Consider the following 25,190-nt stretch of genomic DNA (forward strand, 5'->3'; position numbering starts at 1 on the left):
TCTCCCCCGTCTCTCTCTCTCTCTCTCTCTCTCTCTCTCTCTCTCCCCCGTCTCTCTCTTCCCCCGTCTCTCTCGCTCTTCCCCCGTCTCTCTCTTCCCCCGTCTCTCTCGCTCTTCCCCCGTCTCTCTCTTCCCCCGTCTCTCTCGCTCTTCCCCCGTCTCTCTCTTCCCCCGTCTCTCTCGCTCTTCCCCCGTCTCTCTCTTCCCCCGTCTCTCTCGCTCTTCCCCCGTCTCTCTCTTCCCCCGTCTCTCTCGCTCTCTCTCTCTCTCTTCCCCCGTCTCTCTCGCTCTCTCTCTCTCTCTTCCCCCGTCTCTCTCGCTCTCTCTCTCTCTCTTCCCCCGTCTCTCTCGCTCTCTCTCTCTCTCTTCCCCCGTCTCTCTCGCTCTCTCTCTCTCTCTTCCCCCGTCTCTCTCGCTCTCTCTCTCTCTCTTCCCCCGTCTCTCTCGCTCTCTCTCTCTCTCTTCCCCCGTCTCTCGCTCTCTCTCTCTCTCTTCCCCCGTCTCTCGCTCTCTCTCTCTCTCTTCCCCCGTCTCTCGCTCTCTCTCTCTCTCTTCCCCCGTCTCTCGCTCTTCCCCCGTCTCTCTCTTCCCCCGTCTCTCTCTCTTCCCCCGTCTCTCTCTTCCCCCGTCTCTCTCTCTCTCTCTCTTCCCCTGTCTCTCTCTGCAGAGCTCCAGTTCATGTAGTTTCCAGGAGCAGAGGATCCTGGGCCTGTTTGATCTGTCCCAGGAGTTTAAACAGCAGCACTACCTTACTGGTCTACTGCTCACCGAGCTCAGCGCTGCACTGGACATGGAGTCAGAGGGGTCAGTAGACACACACAGGGGTAAGGTCCAGAGGAAGGCCATCAACGCCACCTACAGTCTGCTGTGTGCCCATGACCTGGACCCGCGCTGTGCCCAGCCTGAGGTCAGGGCCAAGGTGGCCACTCTCTACCTCCCCCTGGTGGGCATCATCATTGACTCCATCAACTACTTGGACTTTACAGGTACTGGCCTTGGCCGCATTCCATATCCACCCCTAGACCCTACCCATTGGCACTTATTGTACACTGGCTAAGGAGTTGGTTGATTGGTTTGGAACTGGGTTTATGTGAACTGTGTTTGGTGCAGAGCCGTGGCTGGTAACAATCTCCGCTCTCAACAAATATGCCACTCCCCACCGGAGACGACCCTTTCAACTTTCTCCCCTCTCTACCTCTGTGTAACCCTTTAGTAACTTCTAATGTCTAAATAAAGCTTGAAACTACTTTTAAAAAATCATTTGACCCTTGTGTGTGTCTGTAGTGTCCGAGGCTCGCGGAGGGAAGAACAAGACAGGTGGCTCAGACGAGGACCCCGACAACGTCACGCCCATCAATCAGTCTATTGCCATGGCGATCGCCGGCAACCCCTTCAACACCATGGCGAGGAATGCCCTGCCTTCCATGGCGTCTGTGGTAAGACTGTAGGAATGTTGCTATGGATTCGTATCAGTGGGACTTTCTCCTTTCACCTCCGAGCACATACTGTATGTTTGAGTTCCTCAACCAGACCTGGAGAAGGCTTGTTTTTCAAACTGCGTCAAAGTGATGTATTAACATTTCAATTAGAGTAGTCAATTCCTTGCCCACAAACTTGATATATAATTGCTCTGTGTTTTTGTGACTAGCAGTGTCCGTCTGTGTGTTGGCGTATGAATGCGCAGAGGGGGCTGCATTGTAACAGGTGTGCTGCTGTGAGGGAGACTGATGAGCTGTCAGATGCATACCTGCACGCCATCCATTCTGAGACGCCAGCTCTCTCTCTCTTTCTCGTTCACGCACGCTGACACGCACGCACAAACACGGGAGATGCTTTTATGGGTAGGCATTATAATCATAAGTGACCTGGGCTGTCCTGAGCAACACAAGACATCCATCAAACGTAGCCACGGCAACACTGGAGCCACTGAACACCTTCACTCTTGTCCCTCCTCTCCTAACTTGCCTGTGCTAGATGAATGTATGCCCTATATACGCGATACACACCGCTATCGATGACTGGTCTACATGGAGTCTTCATCAAACTCAACCCCTTGGCGAGATGGAGCACCTGTTAACTCCAAAAGGAGAATCCATAAGCCACACTACATCTCCGATCACATCGCAGTGAATCTGTCCACTTTAAAGTGTACATCTCTAAACCCCTTCCTCTACCAGTCTGCTAAAGGCCTTTGCAGAGTGTACCTCGGATTCAGTCTTTTACGATTACATCTTCACACCGCGCGATGTTACCAAATGTGAAATCTTGATATCAACCTGGCCAGATTTGTACGATTTTGCCTCAGTTCTGTCGTCACATTCTGCGATTGGCTTGCTAGGCGACGTCAGGGCGACATAGGCTACGTCAACTGCAGCGGTGTATTGGACCCGCGCATGTCCCCAGCACAGGCGTTGCAAGACTCACTCTATGCTTAATGCGCGAGTGAAGTGAGTTCTAAAAAAAAAAATACGTAAAGTATGCATCTTAGAAATTAGTTTTCATGTGCAAACTTTATATGAGCGTTTTACTTTGATTGCCCATTTTGTGCACTAACAATATCCCATCGGGTAGCCTGATTTCAGATGTGTCGTGTACCAAGATGATTAGGGAAATAGTTTTTCTTGCGCAGCATGTAGGCTAAACGTTTACGTCGAACTATTAGGCCTATATTAATCTGACTTCACAATAATCGTACGTGCCGGCCGTGTTCCTATTGGTGAGTCACCGGGATTGGCTCGTAGCACCAACCACACTACGTGATTAAGGCAACAAAATTCGGACACTGCTTGAACTTTGTCAGAGCCTACGATCGCACGTGGCTGCACTTAATCGGCAGACCTTGACCCTGTCAGCCTAAACTACCCAAGAGGTCCGACAATCGTTGACGACCTAAGAATGTGCCCACGTTGTGGAAACGTTGTCTGGAATGGCAAAATTGTTGCATAAGATGGCTGAAATCGTTCAGTCTTCAAAAGTCTTAAGGCCGTGGCCACCCTGTGTGTGCATGTGTTTCCTATAGTAGTATAACTCTCTCTCTCTCCTCTCTACCAGTCTGGTAAGGCGGTGGCCACCTTGTCAGCAGAGACCAGTCGTAACCTGCTGCTGTGTTTCCTGTGGGTGATGAAGAACGCTGAGAGGAGTCTGATCCAGCGCTGGACTGTCGACATGCCCTCAGCACAGCTCAACAGACTGCTAGAACTACTCACCATCTGCGTTTCCTGCTTTGAGTACAGGGTAAGAATGTCTGCGCCCTGCATGGAGTACATACCTAATTAATTTGTGTAAATATGATGTAAATGTATATTTTTCTCACTTTGTGTGTGTGGTGCAGGGGAAGAAGAGCAGTGATAAGGTGAGCACCCAGGCCTTACAGAAGTCCCAGCAGGCCAAGATGCAGCTGGAGGATTCCCTACTGAGGGGCATCGGAGCACGGGGGGAAATGATGCGCCGGGTTGGAGGTCAGTCCCACCCACTACTCTCTCTGATTGGTCAGAAGTAGCTACATGCACAGTACACGTCTTCTAAGTACATCTCCTGAAGAGCAGCTGAAAAGGGGAGGATGGTACTCCTAGGCTGCTTTTTGATTTAAACGAGAGCCTGCCTGCCCTCTTATCCCTGACCCTTTGACCCGGACAGGAAGTGACCGCGCAGGTCAGAGAGAGAACCTACGCTGGAGGAAAGACCTGACGCAGTGGAGGCAGACCAACGACAGACAAGACAAGTGAGTTACACACACACACACACACACACACACACACACACACACACACGGGTACTGACGCAATTCTTCCGAACATGTATTACTCATCTCTCCTGGTAACTATGGAGCAGAAGACCAATTGTCAGGCAGTGTCCTGTGAAGACAAGGTCAAGGAAGAGAACCCATAGAGGCAGAAAGAGGTCTCATCCTTGTGCCTTTTGACCCTCAGAACGAAAGCAGAGCTGGACCAGGAGGCTCTAGTCAGTGGGAATCTGGCTACTGAGTCCAACCTCATTGTCCTGGACCTACTGGAGACCATAGTACAGGTCACAACATCTCTCTCCTTATTGTTTCTCTCTACCTGTTCTTCTTTCTTCCGTCCTCTTCGGTCTTTCCTGTTCTCTCTCTCTCTCTGTCTCTGTCTCTCTGTGTCTCTGTGTGTTTGAGATTGACGACTGCAGACCGACTGTTCTACGAATGGCCTTTAATCCTTAATAACTGCTGATTTATTTGTAGATCAGTCTGTCGCCATATACCCACAATGCTTTACGAATTTGATACTCTCTCGAACACGGCCTGCGTCAGTGTCCTCTCTAGTTCCACTGGCCGACCGTATTCTTTCTCTCACTTGCGGTTGGTTGTCATGACCGTCTGTCTCCCGTGCAGGCTGTTCCGTTGGCCGACTGTAAGGACAGTGTAGTGGGCGGAGTACTGAGGGTGTTGCTACACTGTCTCACCTGCAACCAGAGTACAACCTTCCTGTCTCACTGCTTCAGCACGCTTCGAGCGCTCATCGTCAAGGTAGGGTGTGTGTGTGTACACACAATATGTACTGACAGTTATTGTGTGTTTGTGTGCTGCGTGCGTGTATGTATACTGACAGTATTGTGTGTAGTTTGGTGACCTGTTGTTCGAAGAGGAAGCCGAGCAGTGTGCCGACCTGTGTCAGAAGGTTCTCCAGTACTGTAGCAGCCACGAGGACGGAAACAGAAGCCAGGCCTGCGCTACCCTATACCTCATCATGAGATGCAGCTTCAACTCGGCCAATGTGAGTACACGCACGCGCGCACACTGATTCCCGTCTCATCCGTTTTCCTCTACCACCCTGCTTTAATGTCTTTTCCGTGTCTATTTTGAGCTCAGTGGAGACATTTGCTGAGTGATGTGTTTCTGGGTAGTGAGAAGGGAACAAGGAGATATGTCACTGTCTAACCCCTGTGGCCCTGCCTTTCTGTAAGTAATGTGCGAGTTAGAAAAAGGGAGAGGTGGAGGTGAGAAGGAGACGGCGCGTGGGAGGGAGAGGGAAGGAAAGAAGGTCATCTGAGCTTCTCCCCTCTTGGCACAGTCTCTAATTCAGAGTGAATGGCCTTTACCCCTTCTGTTTCTTCTGTTTTAACCTCACTGGGGTATGTGGGATGGTAGCGTCCCACCTCGTCAACAGCCAGTGAAACTGCAGGGCACCAAATTCAAAACAACAGAAATCCCATAATTAAAATTCCTCAGACATGCATGTATTTTACACCTTTTTAAAGATACACTTGTTGTAAATCCAGCCACAGTGTCCGATTTAAAATGGGCTTTACGACGAAAGCAAACCAAACGATTATGTTAGGTGAGTGCCTATTCACAGAAAAACACAGCCATTTTTCCAGCCAAAGAGAAGAGTCACAAAAAGCAGAAATATAGATCAAATTAATCACTAACCTTTGATGATCTTCATCAGACGACACTCATAGGACTTCATGTTACACAATACATGTATGTTTTGTTCGGTAAAGTTCATATTTATATCCAAAGATCTCAGTTTACATTGGCGCGTTATGTTTAGTAGTTCCAAAACATCCGTTGATTTTGTAGAGAGCCACATCAATTTACAGAAATAGTCATCATAAATGTTGATGAAAATACAAGTGTTACACATAGAATTTTAGATCCACCTCTCCTTAATGCATCCGCTGTGTCAGATTTCAAAACAACTTTACGGAAAAAGCAAACCATGCAATCTGAGTACGGAGCTCAGACGACAAATCAACCCAAAGAGATATCCGTCATGTTGGAGTCAACATAAGTCAGAAATGGCATTATAAATATTCACTTACCTTTGATGATCTTCATCAGAATGCACTCCCAGGAATCCCAGTTCCACAATAAATGTTTGTTTTGTTCGATAATGTCCATCATTTATGTCCAAATTCCTCCTTGTTGTTCGCGCGTTCAGTACACAATCTAAACTCACGACGCGCGTGCAAGTCCAGTGGAAAGTACGGACGAAAAGTCCAAAAAGTTCCGTTACAGTCCGTAGAAACATGTCAAACGATGTATAGAATCAATCTTTAGGATGTTTTTAACAAATCTTCAATAATGTTCCAACCGGAGAATTCCTTTGTCTTCAGAAATGCGATGGAACGCAGCTAACTCTCACATGAATGCGCATGGTCAGCTCGTGGCACTCTGGGAGAGACCTTACTCAATCTCCTCTCATTCGCCCCCACTTCACAGTAGAAGCATCAAACAAGGTTCTATAGACTGTTGACATCTAGCGGAAGCTTTAGGAAGTGCAACATGACCCCATTTCCACTGTATCTTAGATAAGCAAAGAGTTAAACCTACAAACCTCAGATTTCCCACTTCCTGGTTTGATTTTTTCTCAGGTTTTTGCCTGCCATATGAGTTCTGTTATACTCAGACACCATTCAAACAGTTTTAGAAACTTCTGAGTTTTTTCTATCAAAATCTAATAATAATACTAATAATATACATATCCTAGGATCTGGGCCTGAGTAGCTGGCAGTTTACTCTGGGCACGCTTTTCATCCAGACGTGAAAATACTGCCCCCTACCCCAAAGAAGTTAAACAACCTCCATAGCCGTGATGTGAAGGATCTCCTTCACCCACTCTTTGTTTGTTTTCATCCCCCTCACCTTCTCTCCATACCCCATTTAGCATCTAAATAAAACCATGGAGCAGGGGTCATATTCATTAGTGCACACCGTTGCAAAACGTAGCCAAGCGTGTTGCCACAAGTTTCTTATTGGACAAGTTCAGGTTGTCCCCTCCCGGTGTCAGTCCATTTTCTTCAGTTTGGTTCCTAGTGAAAAAGACCAAGGTTTTTCCAGGGAGGACATGGATACGAAGAGAACGAGTGAAAGGGAGGAGGGAGGATGGTGGATGCGAGTTTTTGATGGATTGCCAGGGCACAGTTGAAGTGAGGCCATCTTTCGGGATGATGGTGGAGAGATGGAGAGAGGGTAGGGGAGATGGAGACCGAGTGAGGGGATGACAAATAGTGGAAAGAGAAAGGAGAAGGAGTGAGGTCATCGCTCAGAGCCCCCCACACAAGGACAACACGCACACACACACATACACACACACATTGTATCAATGCCAGTGATGGCCGTTGGGTTTAACAGAATGGGGCCGTAGAGATGATCCATAGGTGATTATGTCGCAGCTAATGGGAGATCGTTTCCCGCTTTGCTGCTGATGGTGGAGATAGATGGGGTTACACACACACACACACACACACACACACACACACACACACACACACACACACACACACACACACAACCATGTCAGGGTTAAGCCTTCCATTACCTGGAGGAGACTGTGACACCCTTAACAACAACTGGACTGACCTAGAAAGAAGAAGAATAGAGAGGAGGGACATATGACCTGGACAGAGAGAGGGGGACATATGACCTGGACAGAGAGAGGGGGACATATGGCCTGGACAGAGAGAGGGGGACATATGGCCTGGACAGAGAGAGGGGGACATATGGCCTGTACAGAGAGAGGGGGACATATGGCCTGGACAGAGAGAGGGGGACATATGGCCTGGACAGAGAGAGGGGGACATATGGCCTGGACAGAGAGAGGGGGACATATGGCCTGGACAGAGACACACACAGGTGTGAAAGTCGTAGACCAACAGATAGACACTTAAAGGGGAATATTTACAACCCCAAAGTCTACTTTAGCCAATACACGACTGAGCAATGTCATATCATTCTTTAATATGTTCTTTTTATAGCTTGCTTTTATGTATACAGCCAGCCATGCTAGTAAAACTGTAACGTTAGCCTGTGTTACAGTCCTGAACATCTCTAAAACTAAAAGTGTTGCATTTTGTACGAAGAATTCCAGAAGGTTCTAGACCTCAGCTGAATCTGGTAATGAGTAATGTGGCTGTTGAGCAAGTTGAGGAGACTAAATGACCTTGTTACCTTGGATTGTAAACTGTCATGGTCAAAACAAATGGATCGATGGTTGTAAAGATGAGGGGGAGGGTCTGTCTGTAATAAAGAGCTGCTCTGCTCTATAGACGCCACACTCCACACAGCAAGTCCTGCAGCTTCTAGTTTTATCATATCGTGAGTGTTGCCCAGTCATAAGGTCAGGTGCTGCAAAGAAGGACTAGGAAAACTGTAGCTGGCCCAGAACAGAGCGGAACGTCTTGCTCTTCACTGTAATCAGAGGGATAATATCGCAACAGCTAATGGGGATCCTAATAAAATACCTACATACCCTCCATTCTAAGGCCTGATACTGAATGGGCCTCCTCCCTGTCAAAGCCACCCCTCAGAAATGACTGTCACAGAGGGCCACATAACAGGTCCCCCGTCTAGCACTAGCCTGAAGACGAGGCGTAATCTGCCTCTCAAAGAGCACCCTATTCCCTATACAGTGCACTCATTTTGACCAGGGCCCAAAGTAGTGCACTATGTAGGGAATAGGTTGCTCTTTGGGATGCAGACGAGGTCAACCCTAGATGTTCATGTCAGTCCCTCTCCCTCGCTGTGCAGAACTTCTCCCGGGTGAAGATGCAGGTGACCATGTCTCTAGCCTCTCTGGTGGGGAAGTCCGAGGACTTCCATGAGGAGTACCTCCGCAGGTCCCTACGCACCATCCTGGCCTATGCCGAGGAGGACACCGAGATGCAGAACACACCTCTCCCCTCGCAGGTAACACACACGTTCGCACACAGACTGCGGTAATTCACAAACATGTTGATATCGACCCCAGCCCTAGTTTGTGTGTGTGTGTGTAGGTTGATGAGCTGCTGAGGAACCTGAACAGTATCCTGTCAGACACGGTGAAGATGAGAGAGTTCCAAGAAGACCCAGAGATGCTCATGGACCTCATGTATAGGTACACACAGACACACACACAGACTCCTGCTTTATGTTTCTGTGGTTTGGTTGTTTCTCCTCTGTTTGTTCCTCACTATGGAAACCATGTGGTAGCAGTTTGTTACAGTGATCTGGGTTTGTGTATGTACAGTAAATACATGCAGGTTGTGTGTGGGTGTGAATGCATACTCTCTCAGTGCACGGGTCATCTGCTTACATTCTGCATCTGTAAAAGGCCGTTAAAGCTTCAATTCACGTTCGGCTACCTAAAACTGACCGCCAGCCCTCCTCAGGGGTTAAGAATTGAGCATCACTCACCCACTTCCTCCCTCCCTCCGTCTCCAGGATAGCAAAGGGTTACCAGACGTCGCCTGACCTGAGGTTGACCTGGCTGCAGAACATGGCGGAGAAACACAAGAACAGGAAGTGTTTTACGGAGTCGGCCATGTGTCTGGTCCACGCTGCAGCCCTGGTGGCTGAGTACCTCAGCATGCTGGAGGACCACAAATACCTGCCTGTGGGCAGTGTCACCTTTCAGGTGCTGTACACGCACGAACACACAATACTGATTCTGGAATGTTGGTATGTTGACTGTGGCCAGAAGGGGAAACTGTACACTGAAAACATAATATATTGATTGTTTGGCTGCTATCTTGGTTAATCACTTAGTGACAAATGTTTTAGTTAAAAAAAACGCTTTATCAGTAATATTTGATTGGTTGGTTCCCTTTTGGAACACGCTGGATGAGCGATTGGTTGGTTGGTTGGTTGGTTGGTTGATTGATTGATTGACTGGTTGTGCAGAACATCTCTCCCAACGTCCTGGAGGAGTCGGCAGTGTCCGATGACGTCCTGTCCCCAGACGAAGACGGAGTCTGTTCAGGGAGATCCTTCACCACCGGTGGACTGGTGGTCTTACTGGAGCAGGCGGCAGAACTCTTCAGCCAGGTACGTCACACACACACACACACACACACACACACACACTGAGGGGAGGACATGCGCATGCTAAATGATGGTACTGCTGCACTTCCATAAACGCACAACAATCGTACACTACGTGGCCAGAAGTATGTGGACACCCCTTTTTTTAAATGGCCTCGACCCCATCGAACTCCTTTGCGATGAATTGGAACGCCGACTGCCAGCCAGGCCTGATCGCCCAACATCAGTGCCCGACCTCACTGACGCTCTTGTGGCTGAATGGAAGCAAGTCCCCGCAGCAATGTTCCAACATCTAGTGGAAAGCCTTCCCAGAAGATTGGAAGCTGTTGTAGCAGCAAAGGGGGGGAACAACTCCATGTTAATGCCCGTGATTTTGGAATGACACGTACGACGATCAGGTGTCCGCAAACTTTCGGGCCATGTAGTGTATGTTGTGAGTGTCGTTGCTGTGGTTTTCAGGGTGGTCTTTATGAGGCAGTGAATGAGGTGTACAAGATCGTTATGCCTGTCCTGGAGGCTCACAGAGATTTCCGAGAGCTGGGCTCCGCTCACCACAAACTCCAGAGAGCCTTCGACAACATAATTCAGAAGGTACAGACGGCCACATGGACTACCGTTTATGAAGGGCTTACGTCCACAGTACACATGAAGTGTTTACAATTATGGTGAAATGCTTACAATGAAAATAGCCTTCTTTTTTACATTTTATTTTTATTTTTTATACACAATACTGAGTCTCTTTCATGTGTTTGTCTTGTCGTCCCAGGGCCATAAGAGGATGTTTGGGACATATTTCCGAGTGGGGTTTTATGGGGCCAAGTTTGGAGACCTGGACGAACGAGAGTTTGTTTACAAGGAGCCAGGGATCACCCACCTGCCAGAGATATCCCACAGACTGGAGGTGAGAGAGCGAGAGAGTGTGTGTGTGTGTGTGTGTGTGTGCGCGCGCGCCATTGTGTGCATGCTTTTACTGTAAGGATAGAAGTACTGAATCTTTTCATACGAGTACCGTATGCACTGCCGTTATAGAACTTCTACAGTCAGTGTTTTGGAGATGCCCTGGAGATGATCAAAGACTCCAAAGACATAGACCGGAGCAAACTGGATGCCAACAAGGTACAGTACACGACACTACAAAGTCAACAAGTCATTACTGCTGAGTCCCGTTTGACTACTACTTGCATATGTCAAATGATTGCCAAGAACCTTCCCAAACAACAAGATGCATCTCTTCATTTACACTCTCTCTTTCTCTCTCTCTCTCTCTCCTTCTCCTCCCCCCCCAGGCCTACATCCAGATCACCTACGTGGAGCCCTTCTTTGACGATTATGAGATGAAAAACCGCCTGACCAACTTTGAGAAGAACTTCAACCTGCGTCGCTTCATGTACACCACGCCCTTCACCAAGGCCGGGCGGCCGCGTGGCGAGCTCAGCGAGCAGTACAAGCGGAAGACCATCCTCACCACCATGCACGCCTTTCCCTACGTCAAGACGCGCATCGACGTCATCCAGAAAGAAGAGGTATGCTGGTTGGAACTAAGCGTGCGCAGCTGCTCAGTGCCTGGGTTCCTCTTCGCCTTTTGATCGTTACTGGCTTTTAGGCAAAAAGACTGATGTTTTATCTCTCCAAATCTAACCCGCACCCTCCCCCTTTCATTCTCCTCCCTCTCCCCCTCCTCCCATCTCTAGTTTGACCTGACTCCCATTGAGGTGGCCATCGAGGACATGCAGAAGAAGACCAGGGAGCTAGCAGTAACCACACACAGGGAGCAGCCCGATGCTAAGATGCTCCAGATGCTTCTACAGGGCTCTGTGGGAGCCACCGTCAACCAGGTACCTCCAGCCCACCTGTCTTGGCCCCTAAGAAAGGAGTCTTTTTCTTGCCTCTCGTCTTTTCTCCCCCCGCATTTGCAGTTTAACATAGAGCTATTGCCGACTTATTGCTGTTACTCAGTTATTGAACGTCACTCCTCGACTCCACACGACAAATAAAGACAAAAAACAAGTGTGAAAATCCGACTGAAGTGTTTCGCATAGTGTATATAGGTGGCAATCGTTTGTGTTCTCCTGAACCCTCATGAATCGAGAGGAAACGTTCAGTCTTGTAAGTTAACGTGATGATAAACAGCAGGTGGGAGACATGACACATCAAAGAGTCCGGTTCAACCCTAACATCGTTTGTACAGTGCCTCTGCTGATTCGTTTTAAAACCTTAATTCACAACCTCTCCTTTCATGTCTGTGCTAAACACGGAAGCCCTTTGATCCGATGGCTTACAGCTCCCGTCAAACGTTGGCTAAACGCTAGAGTAATGATGTAGTTACAACATCGGGCCCCAGCTTTCTCTTGGATCGTCTAATCTGACAGCAACCCCTGCTTTCACCTGCTGACTGTATACACAACCTTAATGTTCACGCCGTCCATAAACAAACACAGCCCTGGGCCTAATCAGTAGAGAGGCACGGTTCCACTCTATGTCCGTCGGTCTGTCTGTCCGTCCAGGCCCTAGCCTAGCACCTCTGCTTAGAATGCTCGTTTGCTATGCCTGGCGTGACCCGGTGTCACGCGAATGTGCAGTGGTTTCATGATGAATAGAAGTTGGAATAACAAGATCTCGGAGAGGGAAAGAATGTGAGCCAAAATGGCTGCTTGTAGGCAGGGTTCGGGGTGACGTTAGCCACACAGCAGGCCAATCACCGTCTCTCGTCTGATCTCTTGGCTGAACATCGTGGCCTTTGGACACATTGGCTGTGTCTCATGTGGCACCCCGTTCCTTATGGCCTATGAATATATGAAGCTCTGGTCAAAAGTAGTGTCATTTGGGACACGGACATTATTAAGCCTTCTGTTAGGAAGTAGTTTCCTCTACTGAAAGCAAGGCAGTCATCATCCACACTCACACACACTTTCTTCCTCCCACTCCTCCTTCTTCCTCTTTTATACCATCTTCTTCCTCTGTTTTCCTTCTGTCCTTCGCTCTCTCCCTCTCCCGCTCTCTCCCTCTCCCGCTCTCTCCCTCTCCTGCTCTCTCCCTCTCTCTCTCCTCCCGCTCTCTCTCCTCCCTCCCTCGCTCTCCCCTCCCTCCCTCCCTCCCTCCCGTCTGTCTGTGTAGGGACCATTGGAGGTGGCCCAGGTCTTTCTGAATGAGATCCCAGCGGACCCCAAGCTCTTCCGTCACCACAACAAGCTGCGCCTGTGTTTCAAAGAGTTCATAATGAGGTGAGAGCCAAACCAAACACCACAGAGAAACCCATGGCTCGCCAGCCAGCCAATGAGAGCTAAGAAACCCTGACTTGCTTTGGCTCCGGTCCGATTCTCTAATCTTTTCCCCAAAGTGTGCACTCGTTATCAGTTCTGGCACGAATACAGTATTTGGTGGAATATACATTTCTGGCGTTAATGGTTTTAGTGGTGTCTTGAAGCACAGACTCTCTAAAATAGTACTGTCGCATGGTGGAAATAGAAAAGGACACTAAAATAGTACTGTCGTATGGTGGAAATAGAAAAGGACACTAAAATAGTACTGTCGCATGGTGGAAATAGAAAAGGACACTAAAATAGTACTGTTGCACGGTGGAAATTGAAAAGGACACTAAAATAGTACTGTCGTATGGTGGAAATAGAAAAGGACACTCTCTAAAATAGTACTGTCGCATGGTGGAAATTGAAAAGGACACTAAAATAGTACTGTCGCATGGTGGAAATTGAAAAGGACACTAAAATAGTACTGTCGTATGGTGGAAATAGAAAAGGACACTCTAAAATAGTGCTGTCGCATGGTGGAAATAGAAAAGGACACTCTAAAATAGTACTGTCGCATGGTGGAAATAGAAAAGGACACTCTAAAATAGTACTGTCACATGGTGGAAATAGAAAAGGACACTAAAATAGTACTGTCGTATGGTGGAAATAGAAAATGACACTCTAAAATAGTACTGTCGCACGGTGGAAATAGAAAAGCAAGCGAATGACAGTAAAACCAGCTACTGTATGCACACACAGCATCTCAGTCTTGGTAATGTGTTATTACTGGAATACATTCATAGATGATACTAAAGGAAGCTTGACAGTTAACTAAAACATGATTTAATACAACACAACAAGGTATTTTATTTCCCGTTGGGCATATGAATAGAAGTTGTTTTCCCTTTAATATCATTCAGCTGCATTTGGTTTTGAATGGAACAGAAAAGTTTTATTGTTCCCTGGGGAGTTAAATTTTATTTAGAATATTTTACAAATAATTTAAACCAACCGTCTAAACGAATGAGGCAGGCGATGTGGTTATTTGGTCCAGGGTGTGTGTCTGTGTGCCTCGCGTGGGAACGTATCGTTTGCCTCCGAAAGGCGGCTTTCATTTTGGAACCCTCATGCCACATTCCAACTGCCTTGATTCCTGCAAAGCAGGCTGGCAAATATTTACCGTCATTTCAAAAATGTTTATTTTCTTCCATAATCCATGCAAGCTGGCACGAGCTCCTTATAGTATCCACTCAGCATCCTGCTATTTGCGCTGGAAGGGCGATGGCTGCTAGCTACAGTAGTAGCTACACATCAGCACATTGGAGCACATTTTCCCACGTCTTTCCAGCAGTCCCTATGCATTTACCGTATACTGTTAGATTACATTTTCCGTATTACTTGCACTAAAAGGGAGAGATAAGTGCAACCATGTGTTTTAATTTTTTTTTTTAAGCATCCTCGTCTTTCCATTTCCCTATGCCTCGTTTTGTCTGTCGCCCGTTACGCATGTTGTAATTGTGAATGCAGACATGACCCTGTTCTCTGAAATGAGGTTCAACCTCAGGCTAGTTTGTTTGGTCATCGGTCACTCTACTCCCTGCCACTCTCAGCACAGTACCACAAGACTCATTTCTTCCTCGTGCATTCCTGTAGTAAAGAGGCAAGGCTCAGAGAAAGCCCAAATCAAATACAGATGGACACACAAGGGTTGTTTTAATAAGGTGAAAACATTTATACATTTCAATGTGAACAGATTTGGGGTCAAATCCATGTCAGTCACATTGTTAGCTCAGGAAATGAACCGGAATCCGTTTTATAGAAAATAAGGAAATTAAATGAATTTACTCTGACAAATAATAAGAAAGTCCTCGATAAAGATCACTGACCTGAAATGACTTTTCAGGAGGAGATGAGAGGAGACTATTGAGAGACAGCCTACAGTATGTCTTTTTCCCGCCTGTTCGTCTGTAGGTGTGGTGAGGCTGTGGAGAAGAACAAGCACCTGATCACGATGGACCAGAAGGAGTACCAGCAGGAGCTGAAGAAGAACTACAACCGTCTGAGAGAGAACCTGCGGCCCATGCTGGAGAGGAAGATACCCGAGCTCTACAAACCCATCATCAAACCACGCTTGGAGAACAGGTAACTAGTGCTGCGAGGGTTGACTCCTAACCCGCAGTCCCTGTGGTTGTATCTGTGGGGCGGGCGGGTTTAGGGTCTTGAAATATTGTGTGGATGAAGGGCGGGTGGGGAGCGGTCGGTTGAGTAAAGATATTAAAAAAATCTTGTGCAATTTATATCTATAGGCTAGGTTTACATTTTCCGTTAATTATTTTTGGGCTATGCCATTAGTGCATAAATCTAAGCTTTAGGGCCTAACTTTACGCATGCCAAATAACCTACACACCAATTGCGAAACCACTTTTGGGAACAGGCAGAAAAAGTGAACATTGATCCACTGAGGCAAAAAAGACAATGCGTAAAGCTGCAAAATGGAGAGTTGAAAATAAAGAGAAGGGGGGAGGCCAGAAAGGTAATGTTTGGGAAAGATTTGGTGACGTGGTAAAAGAGGATGATGGCAGTGCTGGCTATGTTATGTATTGATTGTGAGCCGCTATACAAATACCACAGTCACAAGACGGGGACTTCAAATGGGTCTAAGGCACGTCAAGGGAACTGTAGTCTACTGTTCAGATGGGTTAAATGGAAACTGAAATCTGGACACTGACTGTAGGTCTATAACTTCTCACATAGAACTCCTGCAGAATTAAGCATTTATTGCAGTAAAATGATACACCAAAAACATTTTGACTCGGGAACAGGAGGGGAGAAATAAGATTTCTTTCTTTCAGCATTTTGAGACAATGCGAATGTGCATTTGGGGACCGTATGTAGAGGTGCCATCATTATCATAAAATCTGATAAGATTTCAGTTCGGCCTGGATGCATATATTATGTGGCTTGAAATGCTATCAGAAACATGTTGGGTCGTCTTCACAGCTTAGTATTTCCTTACAATCAATCAAACTGATGTCATTTGGAGATTTTAAACAGAAAATCTTTCAAATTTTTGGGGTTAGTTATTGGATTTTCTCCCCGGTCCCTAAAAGTCTTTGCTCCGCGAAAGAAGCAGAGATGACAGAGCACTTTACCGATGTCAACTAGATTGAAGCATTCATTCAATGATTTATGACATTATTCTGGTGAGCAATGGTTTATTTAGTCTTCAAGGCCACATATAATGACAGAAGAAAAGCTGCATATATCTAATTACAGACTAAGTTGACTAACAAATAGCCTACCAAAATATCGGAAAATACAGTATAAGCAGAAACATAGCTACACTGAACAAAATTATAAATGCAACATGTAAAGTGTTGGTCTCATGTTTCATGAACTGAAATAAAAAAAAGTCCCTGAAATTTTCCAAATGCACAAAAGGCTTATTTCGCTAAAATGTTGTGCACATACCTGTTAGTGAGCATTTTTCATTTGTGAAGATAATCCATTGACCTGACAGGTGTGGCATATCAAGAAGCTGAATAAACAGCATGATCATTACACAGGTGCACCTTGTGCTGGGGACAATAAAATACCACTTTAAAATGTGCAGTTTTGTCACAAAACGCAATGCCACAGATGTCTCAAGTTTGCAATTGGCATGCTTAATACAGAAATGTCCACCAGAGCTGTTGCCAGAATTTAATGTCAATTTCTCTACCATAAGCTGCCTTCAACGTCGTTTTAGAGAATTTGGCAGGACGTCCAACCAGCCTCACAACCACAGAACACGTGTAACCACACCACCACATCCGGATTCTTCACCTGCAGGATTGTCTGAGGGGGTGTGGGGGGGAGGAGAGTGCTGAGGAGTGTTTCTGTCTGTAATAAAGCCCTTTTGTGGCAAAAACCTATTTCTGATTGGCTGGGCCTAGCTCCCATTGTGGGTGGGCCTGGCTACCAAGTGGGTGGGTCTATGCCCTCCAAGGCCCACCCATAGCTGCACCCCAGCACAGTCATGTGAAATCGATAGATTAGGGCCTAATTTATTTATTTTTAATTCACTGATTTCCTAATATGAACTGTAACTCAGCAAAATCTTAGAAATTGTTGCATGTTGTGTTTTATGTTTTTGTTCAATATATATTAGGCAACAGTAACAGTGAACCCGTTGTTCAAAAATTGTTCTGCCGTCTCTGACTGCAGCCTACAGCGCATTTTTCTTTGTTTTGTGGTAATAAATTTTTTTGTTTAGTAGTAATAATAATTCCCAGCAAACATGAATACATGCATACAAAACACCCCCCATCCCAGTCCCGCCACGCCCGAGGACCTAAGGGATAAAATTAAATAAACATGCATGGTTCAAAATAAAAATGACTAAAATTACAAAAATCTAAGCAGCATATATACATCATGAAGTGTTTCAGCAGCAAGAAGCCATTGGTTCAAAGTGCCTTCTTTAGCTCCATGAATGCGAGCGGTAGACAGCTCCGTATGAATTACATCCCAAAAATGGTGGATCCATTGACGGATAGAGAGTGAGTGTGGAGGCTTCCATTGAACTGCAACTAAAACATTGAGCCATACCTGGAAGATCTCTTTACCATAAAGTATCAAGAGGAAGAGGTTTATAAGAAGTAGAATTTTTGGTACATTTTGGAAACTAGACCCTTTGTTAAACTCAATCTGTAGGATGTAGCATCAAAGCTGACTTCCAAAGTACGCCATGAGCCCTGAGGGCAGACCTAAGCTGTAAATAAAAGAAAATGACAAGGCAGGTCGATTTAAAACTGTCTTTTAAGATCTTGGAATGAACAAAGTCCCTCATGCCACTTAAATATCACTTACTACACGAATTCTCTATCCTTCCATTGAGGAAAACGTATTGGTTGACGACCAGGTAAAAGGCCCGAGTTGTAGACAATAGGGGAACCCACATGCCATTTACATATACCACCATTTTTCTGCGGTGCGGCAGGTAGTAACCAGCTTTGTTACAATGGGACCAAAACGTAGCTTACATTGTTTGATAGAAATGCCTACAGCACATTTTCTATATTTGCGGGTTAGGTTTGGGTGCGGGCCTCAGATTTTCACTTTATCACATATAGTCGGTTATTAGCAATTACGGGCGGGTGTGGTTAAACAACTACAGGTAACGTATTATCAAAGTGTCCCATGCAGGGTTGAGTCCAGTTGGGACCAAATGTGAGGGGAAATGTTTGGGTTATGTCCCAAATGCCACCCTATTCCCTATTTAGTACACTATTTTTGAACAGATACCTGTGGGCCCTGGTCAAAAGTAGTGCACTATATAAGGACTAGCGTTCCATTTGGAACACTATCGATACCTGAATCTGTTTCATAAGAATGCTTAATTTAATTGAATGTTCATCCTACCAACAGTGCGGTTTGCTTCTGTCTGAATGTGACAGTTACTGTGTGTATTTTTTTTTATGTTGCCTATTCCACCATGCAAATGTAATTAAACAGTTACCTCCTCTCCTCCTCTCCCTCTATGCTGTCCCCTTCAAAGAGATTCCATCAAACGGCTCAGTTTCCGCAGAGCACCGGAGGAAAACTCCTGAGAAGGACAGATTTATCTATCTGAGAGAATCTCCAGAGGCCGGAGAAGAAAGGATGTTGTAAAAGTAGAAAAAGAGAAGGGAGCTAGCAGTCCTCATTCACCATGGAAGAGTAGTACACACATGGTTACACAATGGAGGACTTACAATCATGTCTGAATCAACACAACATTGCAATACATTGTCATTGCTTGTTGTGTCTTCTTTTTTTACAAGAAGCATAATGAGCACATAATGAGTACATGTGTGAGACCATAATGAGCACATTACCTAGCAGGTAATTTAGAAAATTTGGCATTTACCTGTTTTTTTTTCTCCATATTGCTAGTTCTCCTGAGTTCTATGATTACTGTGAGTCCTAACGATGCTGCAAACTGCTGTGGGTTTGAGAAAGAAGGGTAAAAGTCCCACATTAAGGTCCTTGCAGAGCCAGGGACTGTGTGTGTGCCCGTGCACCACAATACAATGGAACATGTTTTCTTTTTGTAAGTGTCCTGATAAGGAATGCATGAAATCTGACTCATACTAAATGACTGACGATAAATCACTCTGATCTCTGCAAAAGCCGTTCTGGACTTGCACTTGTATGTGTGCAACTCTATAGACTCTCACACTGTAAAAATAGAACTCCCCAGTTAACTCGTAATGCTATATTTGATATATACTTAGTGTACAAAACATGAATATTGAGTTGCACCCCATTTTGCCCTCAGAACATCCTGAGGGCAAAATTCGTCGGGACATGGCTAGAAGGTGTCGAAAGCCTTTCATAGGGATGCTGGCCCATGTTGACCCCAATGCTTCCCACAGTTGTCAAGTTGGCTGGATGTCCTTTGGATGGTGGACCGTTCTTGATACACACGGGAAACTGTTGAGCGTGAAAAACCCTGCAGCGTTGCAGTTCTTGGCACGCTCAAAACGGGTGCGCCTGGTACCCACTACCATAACCTGTTCAAAAATGTGTCTTGACCATTCACCCTCTGAATGGCACATTTACACAATCATGCACACTGATTGAAGTGGATTTAACAAGTGACATCCATAAGGGATCATAGCTTTTACCTGGATTGAATTTTTCAGTCTATGTCATGGACAGTGTTCCAAGTGTTTTGTACACACTCAGTATATATATACAGTGCCAGTCAAAAGTTTGGACATGCCAATTCTACACTATGAAATAACACATGGAATCATGTAGTAACCAAAAAAGTGTTAAACAAATCAAAATATATTTTAGATTCTTCAAAGTAGCCACCCTGATGACAGCTTTGCACACTTTTGTTATTCTCTCAACCAGCTTCACCTGGAATGCTTTTCCAACAGTTTTGAAGGAGTTCCCACATATGCTGAGCACCTGTTGGCTGCTTTTCCTTCACTCTGGGGTCCAACACATCCCAAACCATCTCAAATGGGTTGAGGTCGGGTGATTGTGGAGGCCAGGTTATCTGATGCAGTACTCCATCACTCTCCTTCTTGGTAAAATAGCCCTTACATAGCCTGGAGGTGTGTTGGGTCATTGTCCTGTTGAAAAACAAATGATAGTCCCACTAAGCGCAAAACAGATGGGATGGTGTATCACTGCAGAATGCTGTGGTAGCCATGCTGGTCAAGTATAAATTCTAAATAAATCACAGACAGTGTCACCAGCAAAGCACCCCCACACCACCTCCTCCATGCTTCACGTGGGAACCACACATGCGGAGAACATCTACTTACAAAGACACGGTGGTTGGAACCAAAAATCAAAAATGTTGACTCATCAGACCAAAGGACACATTTTCACCGGTCTAATGTCCATTGCTTGTGTTTCTTGGCCCAAACAAGTCTCCTCTTCTTATTGGTGTCCTTTAGTAGTGGTTTCTTTGAGGCAATTTGACCATGGAGGCCTGATTCACGCAGTCTCCTCTGTGCAATTAATGTTGAGATGCGTCTGTTACTTGAACTCTATGAAGCGTTTATTTGGGCTGCAATTTCTGAGGTGCAGTTAACTCGAATGAACTTATTCTCTGCAGCAGAGGTAACTCTGCGTCTTTCTTTCGTGTGGGGGTCCTCTTGAGAGCCAGTTTCATCATAGCACTTGATGGTTTTTGCGACTGCACTTGAAGAAACTTTAAAAGTTCTTGAAATGTTCCAGATTGACTGATCTTCATGTCTTAAAGTAATGATGGACTGTCATTTCTATTTGCTTATTTGAGCTGTTCTTGCCATAATATGGACTTGGTCTTTTATTAAATAGTGCTATCTTCTGTATACCACACCTACCTTGTCACAACACAACTGATTGGCTCAAATGTATTAAGAAGGAAAGAAATTCCACAATGAACCTTAAACAAGGCACACCTGTTAATTGAAATGCATTCCAGGTGACTACTTCATGAAGCTGATTGAGAGAATGTCAAGAGTGTGCAAAGCTGTCATCAAGGCAAAGGGTGGCTACTTTGAAGAATCTCAAATATATTTTGATTTAAAACTTTTTTTGGTTACTACATGATTCCATATGTGGTATTTCATAGTTTTTGATGTCTTCACTATTATTCTACAATGTAGAAGATAGTAAAAAATAAAGACAAACCCTGGAATGAGTATGTGTGTCCAAACTTTTGACTGGTACTATATACAGTTGAAGTCGGAAGTTTACATACACTTAGGTTGGAGTCATTAAAACTAGTTTTTCAACCACTACAAATTTCTTGTAAACAAGCTATAGTTTTGGCAAGTCGGTTAGAACATCTACTTTGTGCATGACACAAGTAATATTTCCAACAATTGTTTACAGACCGATTATTTCACTTATAATTCACTGTATCACAATTCCAGTGGGTCAGAAGTTTACATAAACTAAGTTGACTGTGCCTTTAAACAGCTTGGAAAATTCCAGAAAATATGTCATGGCTTTAGAAGCTGCTGATAGGCTAATTGACATCATTTGATTCAATTGGAGGTGTACCTGTCGATGTATTTTAAGGCCTACCTTTTAACTCAGTGCCTCTTTGCTTGACATCATGGAAAATCAAAAGAAATCAACCAAGACCTCGTAGACCTCCACAAGTCTGGTTCGTCCTTGGGAGCAATTTCCAAACGCCTGAAGGTACCACATTCATCTGTACAAATAATAGTACACAAGTATAAACACCATTGGGACCACGCAGCCGTCATACCGCTCAGGAAGGAGACGCGTTCTGTCTCCTAGAGATGAACGTACTTTGGTGCGAAAAGTGACAATCCCAGAACAACAGTAAAGGACCTTGTGAAGATACTGGAGGAAACGGGTACAAAAATATGTATATCCACAGTAAAACGAGTCCTATATCGACATAACCTGAAAGGCCGCTCAGCAAGGAAGAAGCCACTGCTCCAAAACTGCCATAAAATGCCAGACTATGGTTTGCAACTGCATGTGGACAAAGATCGTACTTTTTGGAGAAATGTCCTCTGGTCTGATGAAACAAAAATAGAACTATTTGGCCAGAATGACCATTATTATGTTTGGAGGAAAAAGCAAGCTGAAGAACACCATCCCAATCGTGAAGCGTGGGGTGGCAGCATCATGTTGTGGAGTGCTTTGCTGCAGGAGGGACTGGTGCACTTCATAAAATAGATGGCGTCATGAGGGAGGAAAATGATGTGGATATATTGAAGCAACATCTCAAGACATCAGACAGGAAGTTAAAGCTTGGTTGCAAATGGGTCTTCCAAATGGACAATGACCCCAAACATACTTGCAAAGTTGTGGCAAAATGGCTTAAGGACAACAAAATCAATAATAGAAAATGTGTGGGTGGGCAAGGAGGCCTACAAACCTGACTCAGATACACTAGCTCGGTCAGGATTAATGGGCCAAAATTCACACAACTTATTGTGGGAAGCTTGTGGAAGGCTACCCGAAACGTTTGACCCAAGTTTAACAATTTAAAGTCAATGCTACCAAATGCTAATTGAGTGTATGTAAGCTTCTGACCCACTGGGAATGTGATGAAAGAAATAAAAGCTGAAATAAATTATTCTCTCTACTATTATTCCGACATTTCACATTCTTAAAATTAAGTGCCGATCCTAACTGACCTAAGACGGGAATTTTTACTAGGTTTAAATGTCAGGAATTGTGAAACACCTTAGCCAAATACATTTAAACTCAGTTTATGTAAACATCCGACTTCAACTGTGTGTGTGTGTGTGTGTGTGTGTATATACAGTGGGGAGAACAAGTATTTGATACACTGCCGATTTTGCAGGTTTTCCTACTTACAAAGCATGTAGAGGTCTGTAATTTTTATCATAGGTACACTTCAACTGTGAGAGACGGAATCTAAAACAAAAATCCAGAAAATCACATTGTATGATTTTTAAATAATTAATTTGCATTTTATTGCATGACATAAGTATTTGATCACCTACCAACCAGTAAGAATTCCGGCTCTCACAGACCTGTTAGTTTTTCTTTAAGAAGCCCTCCTGTTCTCCACTCATTACCTGTATTAACTGCACCTGTTTGAACTCGTTACCTGTATAAAAGACACCTGTCCACACACTCAATCAAACAGATTCCAACCTCTCCACAATGGCCAAGACCAGAGAGCTGTGTAAGGACATCAGGGATAAAATTGTAGACCTGCACAAGGCTGGGATGGGCTACAGGACAATAGGCAAGCAGCTTGGTGAGAAGGAAACAACTGTTGGCGCAATTATTAGAAAATGGAAGAAGTTCAAGATGACGGTCAATCACCCTCGGTCTGGGGCTCCATGCAAGATTTCACCTCGTGGGGCATCAATGATCATGAGGAAGGTGAGGGATCAGCCCAGAACTACACGGCAGGACCTGGTCAATGACCTGAAGAGAGCTGGGACCACAGTCTCAAAGAAAACCATTAGTAACACACTACGCCGTCATGGATTAAAATCCTGCAGCGCACGCAAGGTCCCCCTGCTTAAGCCAGTGCATGTCCAGGCCTGTCTGAAGTTTGCCAATGACCATCTGGATGATCCAGAGGAGGAATGGGAGAAGGTCATGTGGTCTGATGAGACAAAAATAGAGCTTTTTGGTCTAACTCCACTCACCGTGTTTGGAGGAAGAAGAAGTATGAGTACAACCCCAAGAACACCATCCCAACCGTGAAGCATGAAGGTGGAAACATCATTCTTTGGGGATGCTTTTCTGCAAAGGGGACAGGACGACTGCACCGTATTGAGGGGAGGATGGATGGGGCCATGTATCACGAGATCTTGGCCAACAACCTCCTTCCCTCAGTAAGAGCATTGAAGATGGGTCGTGGCTGGGTCTTCCAGCATGACAACGACACGAAGCACACAGCCATGGCAACTAAGGAGTGGCTCCGTAAGAAGCATCTCAAGGTCCTGGAGTGGCCTAGCCAGTCTCCAGACCTGAACCCAATAGAAAATCTTTGGAGGGAGCTGAACGTCCGTATTGCCCAGCGACAGCCCCGAAACCTGAAGGATCTGGAGAAGATCTGTAGGGAGGAGTGGGCCAAAATCCCTGCTGCAGTGTGTGCAAACCTAGTCAAGAACTACAGGAAACGTATGATCTCTGTAATTGCAAACAAAGGTTTCTGTACCAAATATTAAGTTCTGCTTTTCTGATGTATCAAATACTTATGTCATGCAATAAAATGCAAATTAATTACTTAAAAATCATACAATGTGATTTTCTGGATTTTTGTTTTAGATTCCGTCTCTCATAGTTGAAGTGTACCTATGATAAAAATTACAGACCTCTACATGCTTTGTAAGTAGGAAAACCTGCAAAATCGGCAGTGTATCAAATACTTGTTCTCCCCACTGTATATATATATATACTTTTTTGTTAGCCTATTATGTCTATGTAGATACTAACAAAGATTAATTTATTATGAGTTCACAAATGCGTCAAGGCACATACATCATAACTGATGCCATCAACAAGCAAACCTAAATGGCAAATCTGTATTTACACAGAGAGACTGAAATGCTATTTAGACGACACATCAGAGAATTAATATACAAATGTTTACAGTTATGATTATTTTCTTCATAAAAATATATGTTTTAGATAATATACAGTATCATCACTTTAGCTGGCAATAACAATATTGGAACAATGTTGGTTACCATGACTAAATGTGACAAAGCCAATGCACATATCTATAGTTTATTTTTGTTGTTGAAAAATGTATGTATTAGGTGCCAAAATAAAGACATCCTACAATCTATGTTTACTGTACCAACAAGACATGTTTTCAAGTATTTCCCCAGGCTCTTAATCTTCTGTTTATCTGTGTGTTAATGTTGATGTCATGTTGTAGAACGTCATGTATTCCAATAGAGAAACCCTTTGTAATACTACTGGGAGAACGCAATACTCTGATTTTAAATGCTTATGGGCAAAGTATGGGTATTCATTCACATTATATTTTGTGTTCTGTTACAATGTAGGTGCATAATAGTACAGTAAGTGAGTATAGGACATACTGTAGGCAGTGGCCTACCAATAAACACTGGAACCCTTGTTTTTCATTTTGTGGTATTTTTAATCTGTTGTTCATCAGTGCTTTATTGAAAATGTTGGATTTGAATTAATTATAAAGC

At 44.9% G+C, this 25,190-nt stretch overlaps 1 protein-coding gene across 4 annotated transcripts in view; it reads left to right on the forward strand.

Moving 5' to 3' along the window:
* LOC139576483 (dedicator of cytokinesis protein 8-like) overlaps positions 1-25,118 on the forward strand; it is an 84,075-nt gene extending 58,957 nt beyond the window's left edge. For 3 of the 4 annotated variants that reach the window (XM_071402644.1, XM_071402645.1, XM_071402643.1), the window contains 20 exons: positions 668-986; positions 1,285-1,436; positions 3,052-3,234; positions 3,332-3,458; positions 3,637-3,721; positions 3,930-4,026; positions 4,367-4,501; positions 4,596-4,748; positions 8,507-8,665; positions 8,752-8,852; positions 9,179-9,371; positions 9,638-9,781; positions 10,238-10,369; positions 10,545-10,679; positions 10,808-10,894; positions 11,065-11,301; positions 11,470-11,613; positions 12,893-12,999; positions 14,995-15,165; positions 16,751-18,527. In XM_071402644.1, the coding sequence (XP_071258745.1) occupies positions 668-986; positions 1,285-1,436; positions 3,052-3,234; positions 3,332-3,458; positions 3,637-3,721; positions 3,930-4,026; positions 4,367-4,501; positions 4,596-4,748; positions 8,507-8,665; positions 8,752-8,852; positions 9,179-9,371; positions 9,638-9,781; positions 10,238-10,369; positions 10,545-10,679; positions 10,808-10,894; positions 11,065-11,301; positions 11,470-11,613; positions 12,893-12,999; positions 14,995-15,165; positions 16,751-16,892 (3,003 nt within the window). In that variant the 3' untranslated portion in view covers positions 16,893-18,527. Of the gene's footprint in view, positions 1-667; positions 987-1,284; positions 1,437-3,051; positions 3,235-3,331; positions 3,459-3,636; positions 3,722-3,929; positions 4,027-4,366; positions 4,502-4,595; positions 4,749-8,506; positions 8,666-8,751; positions 8,853-9,178; positions 9,372-9,637; positions 9,782-10,237; positions 10,370-10,544; positions 10,680-10,807; positions 10,895-11,064; positions 11,302-11,469; positions 11,614-12,892; positions 13,000-14,994; positions 15,166-16,750; positions 18,528-18,562 lie in introns of those variants that run through there. The other variant, XM_071402646.1, reaches the window with a different exon arrangement.
* The last annotated feature ends 72 nt before the right edge of the window (positions 25,119-25,190 follow it).

The sequence above is a fragment of the Salvelinus alpinus genome, chromosome 5, assembly GCF_045679555.1.
Source record: "Salvelinus alpinus chromosome 5, SLU_Salpinus.1, whole genome shotgun sequence".
NCBI lineage: Eukaryota > Metazoa > Chordata > Actinopteri > Salmoniformes > Salmonidae > Salvelinus > Salvelinus alpinus.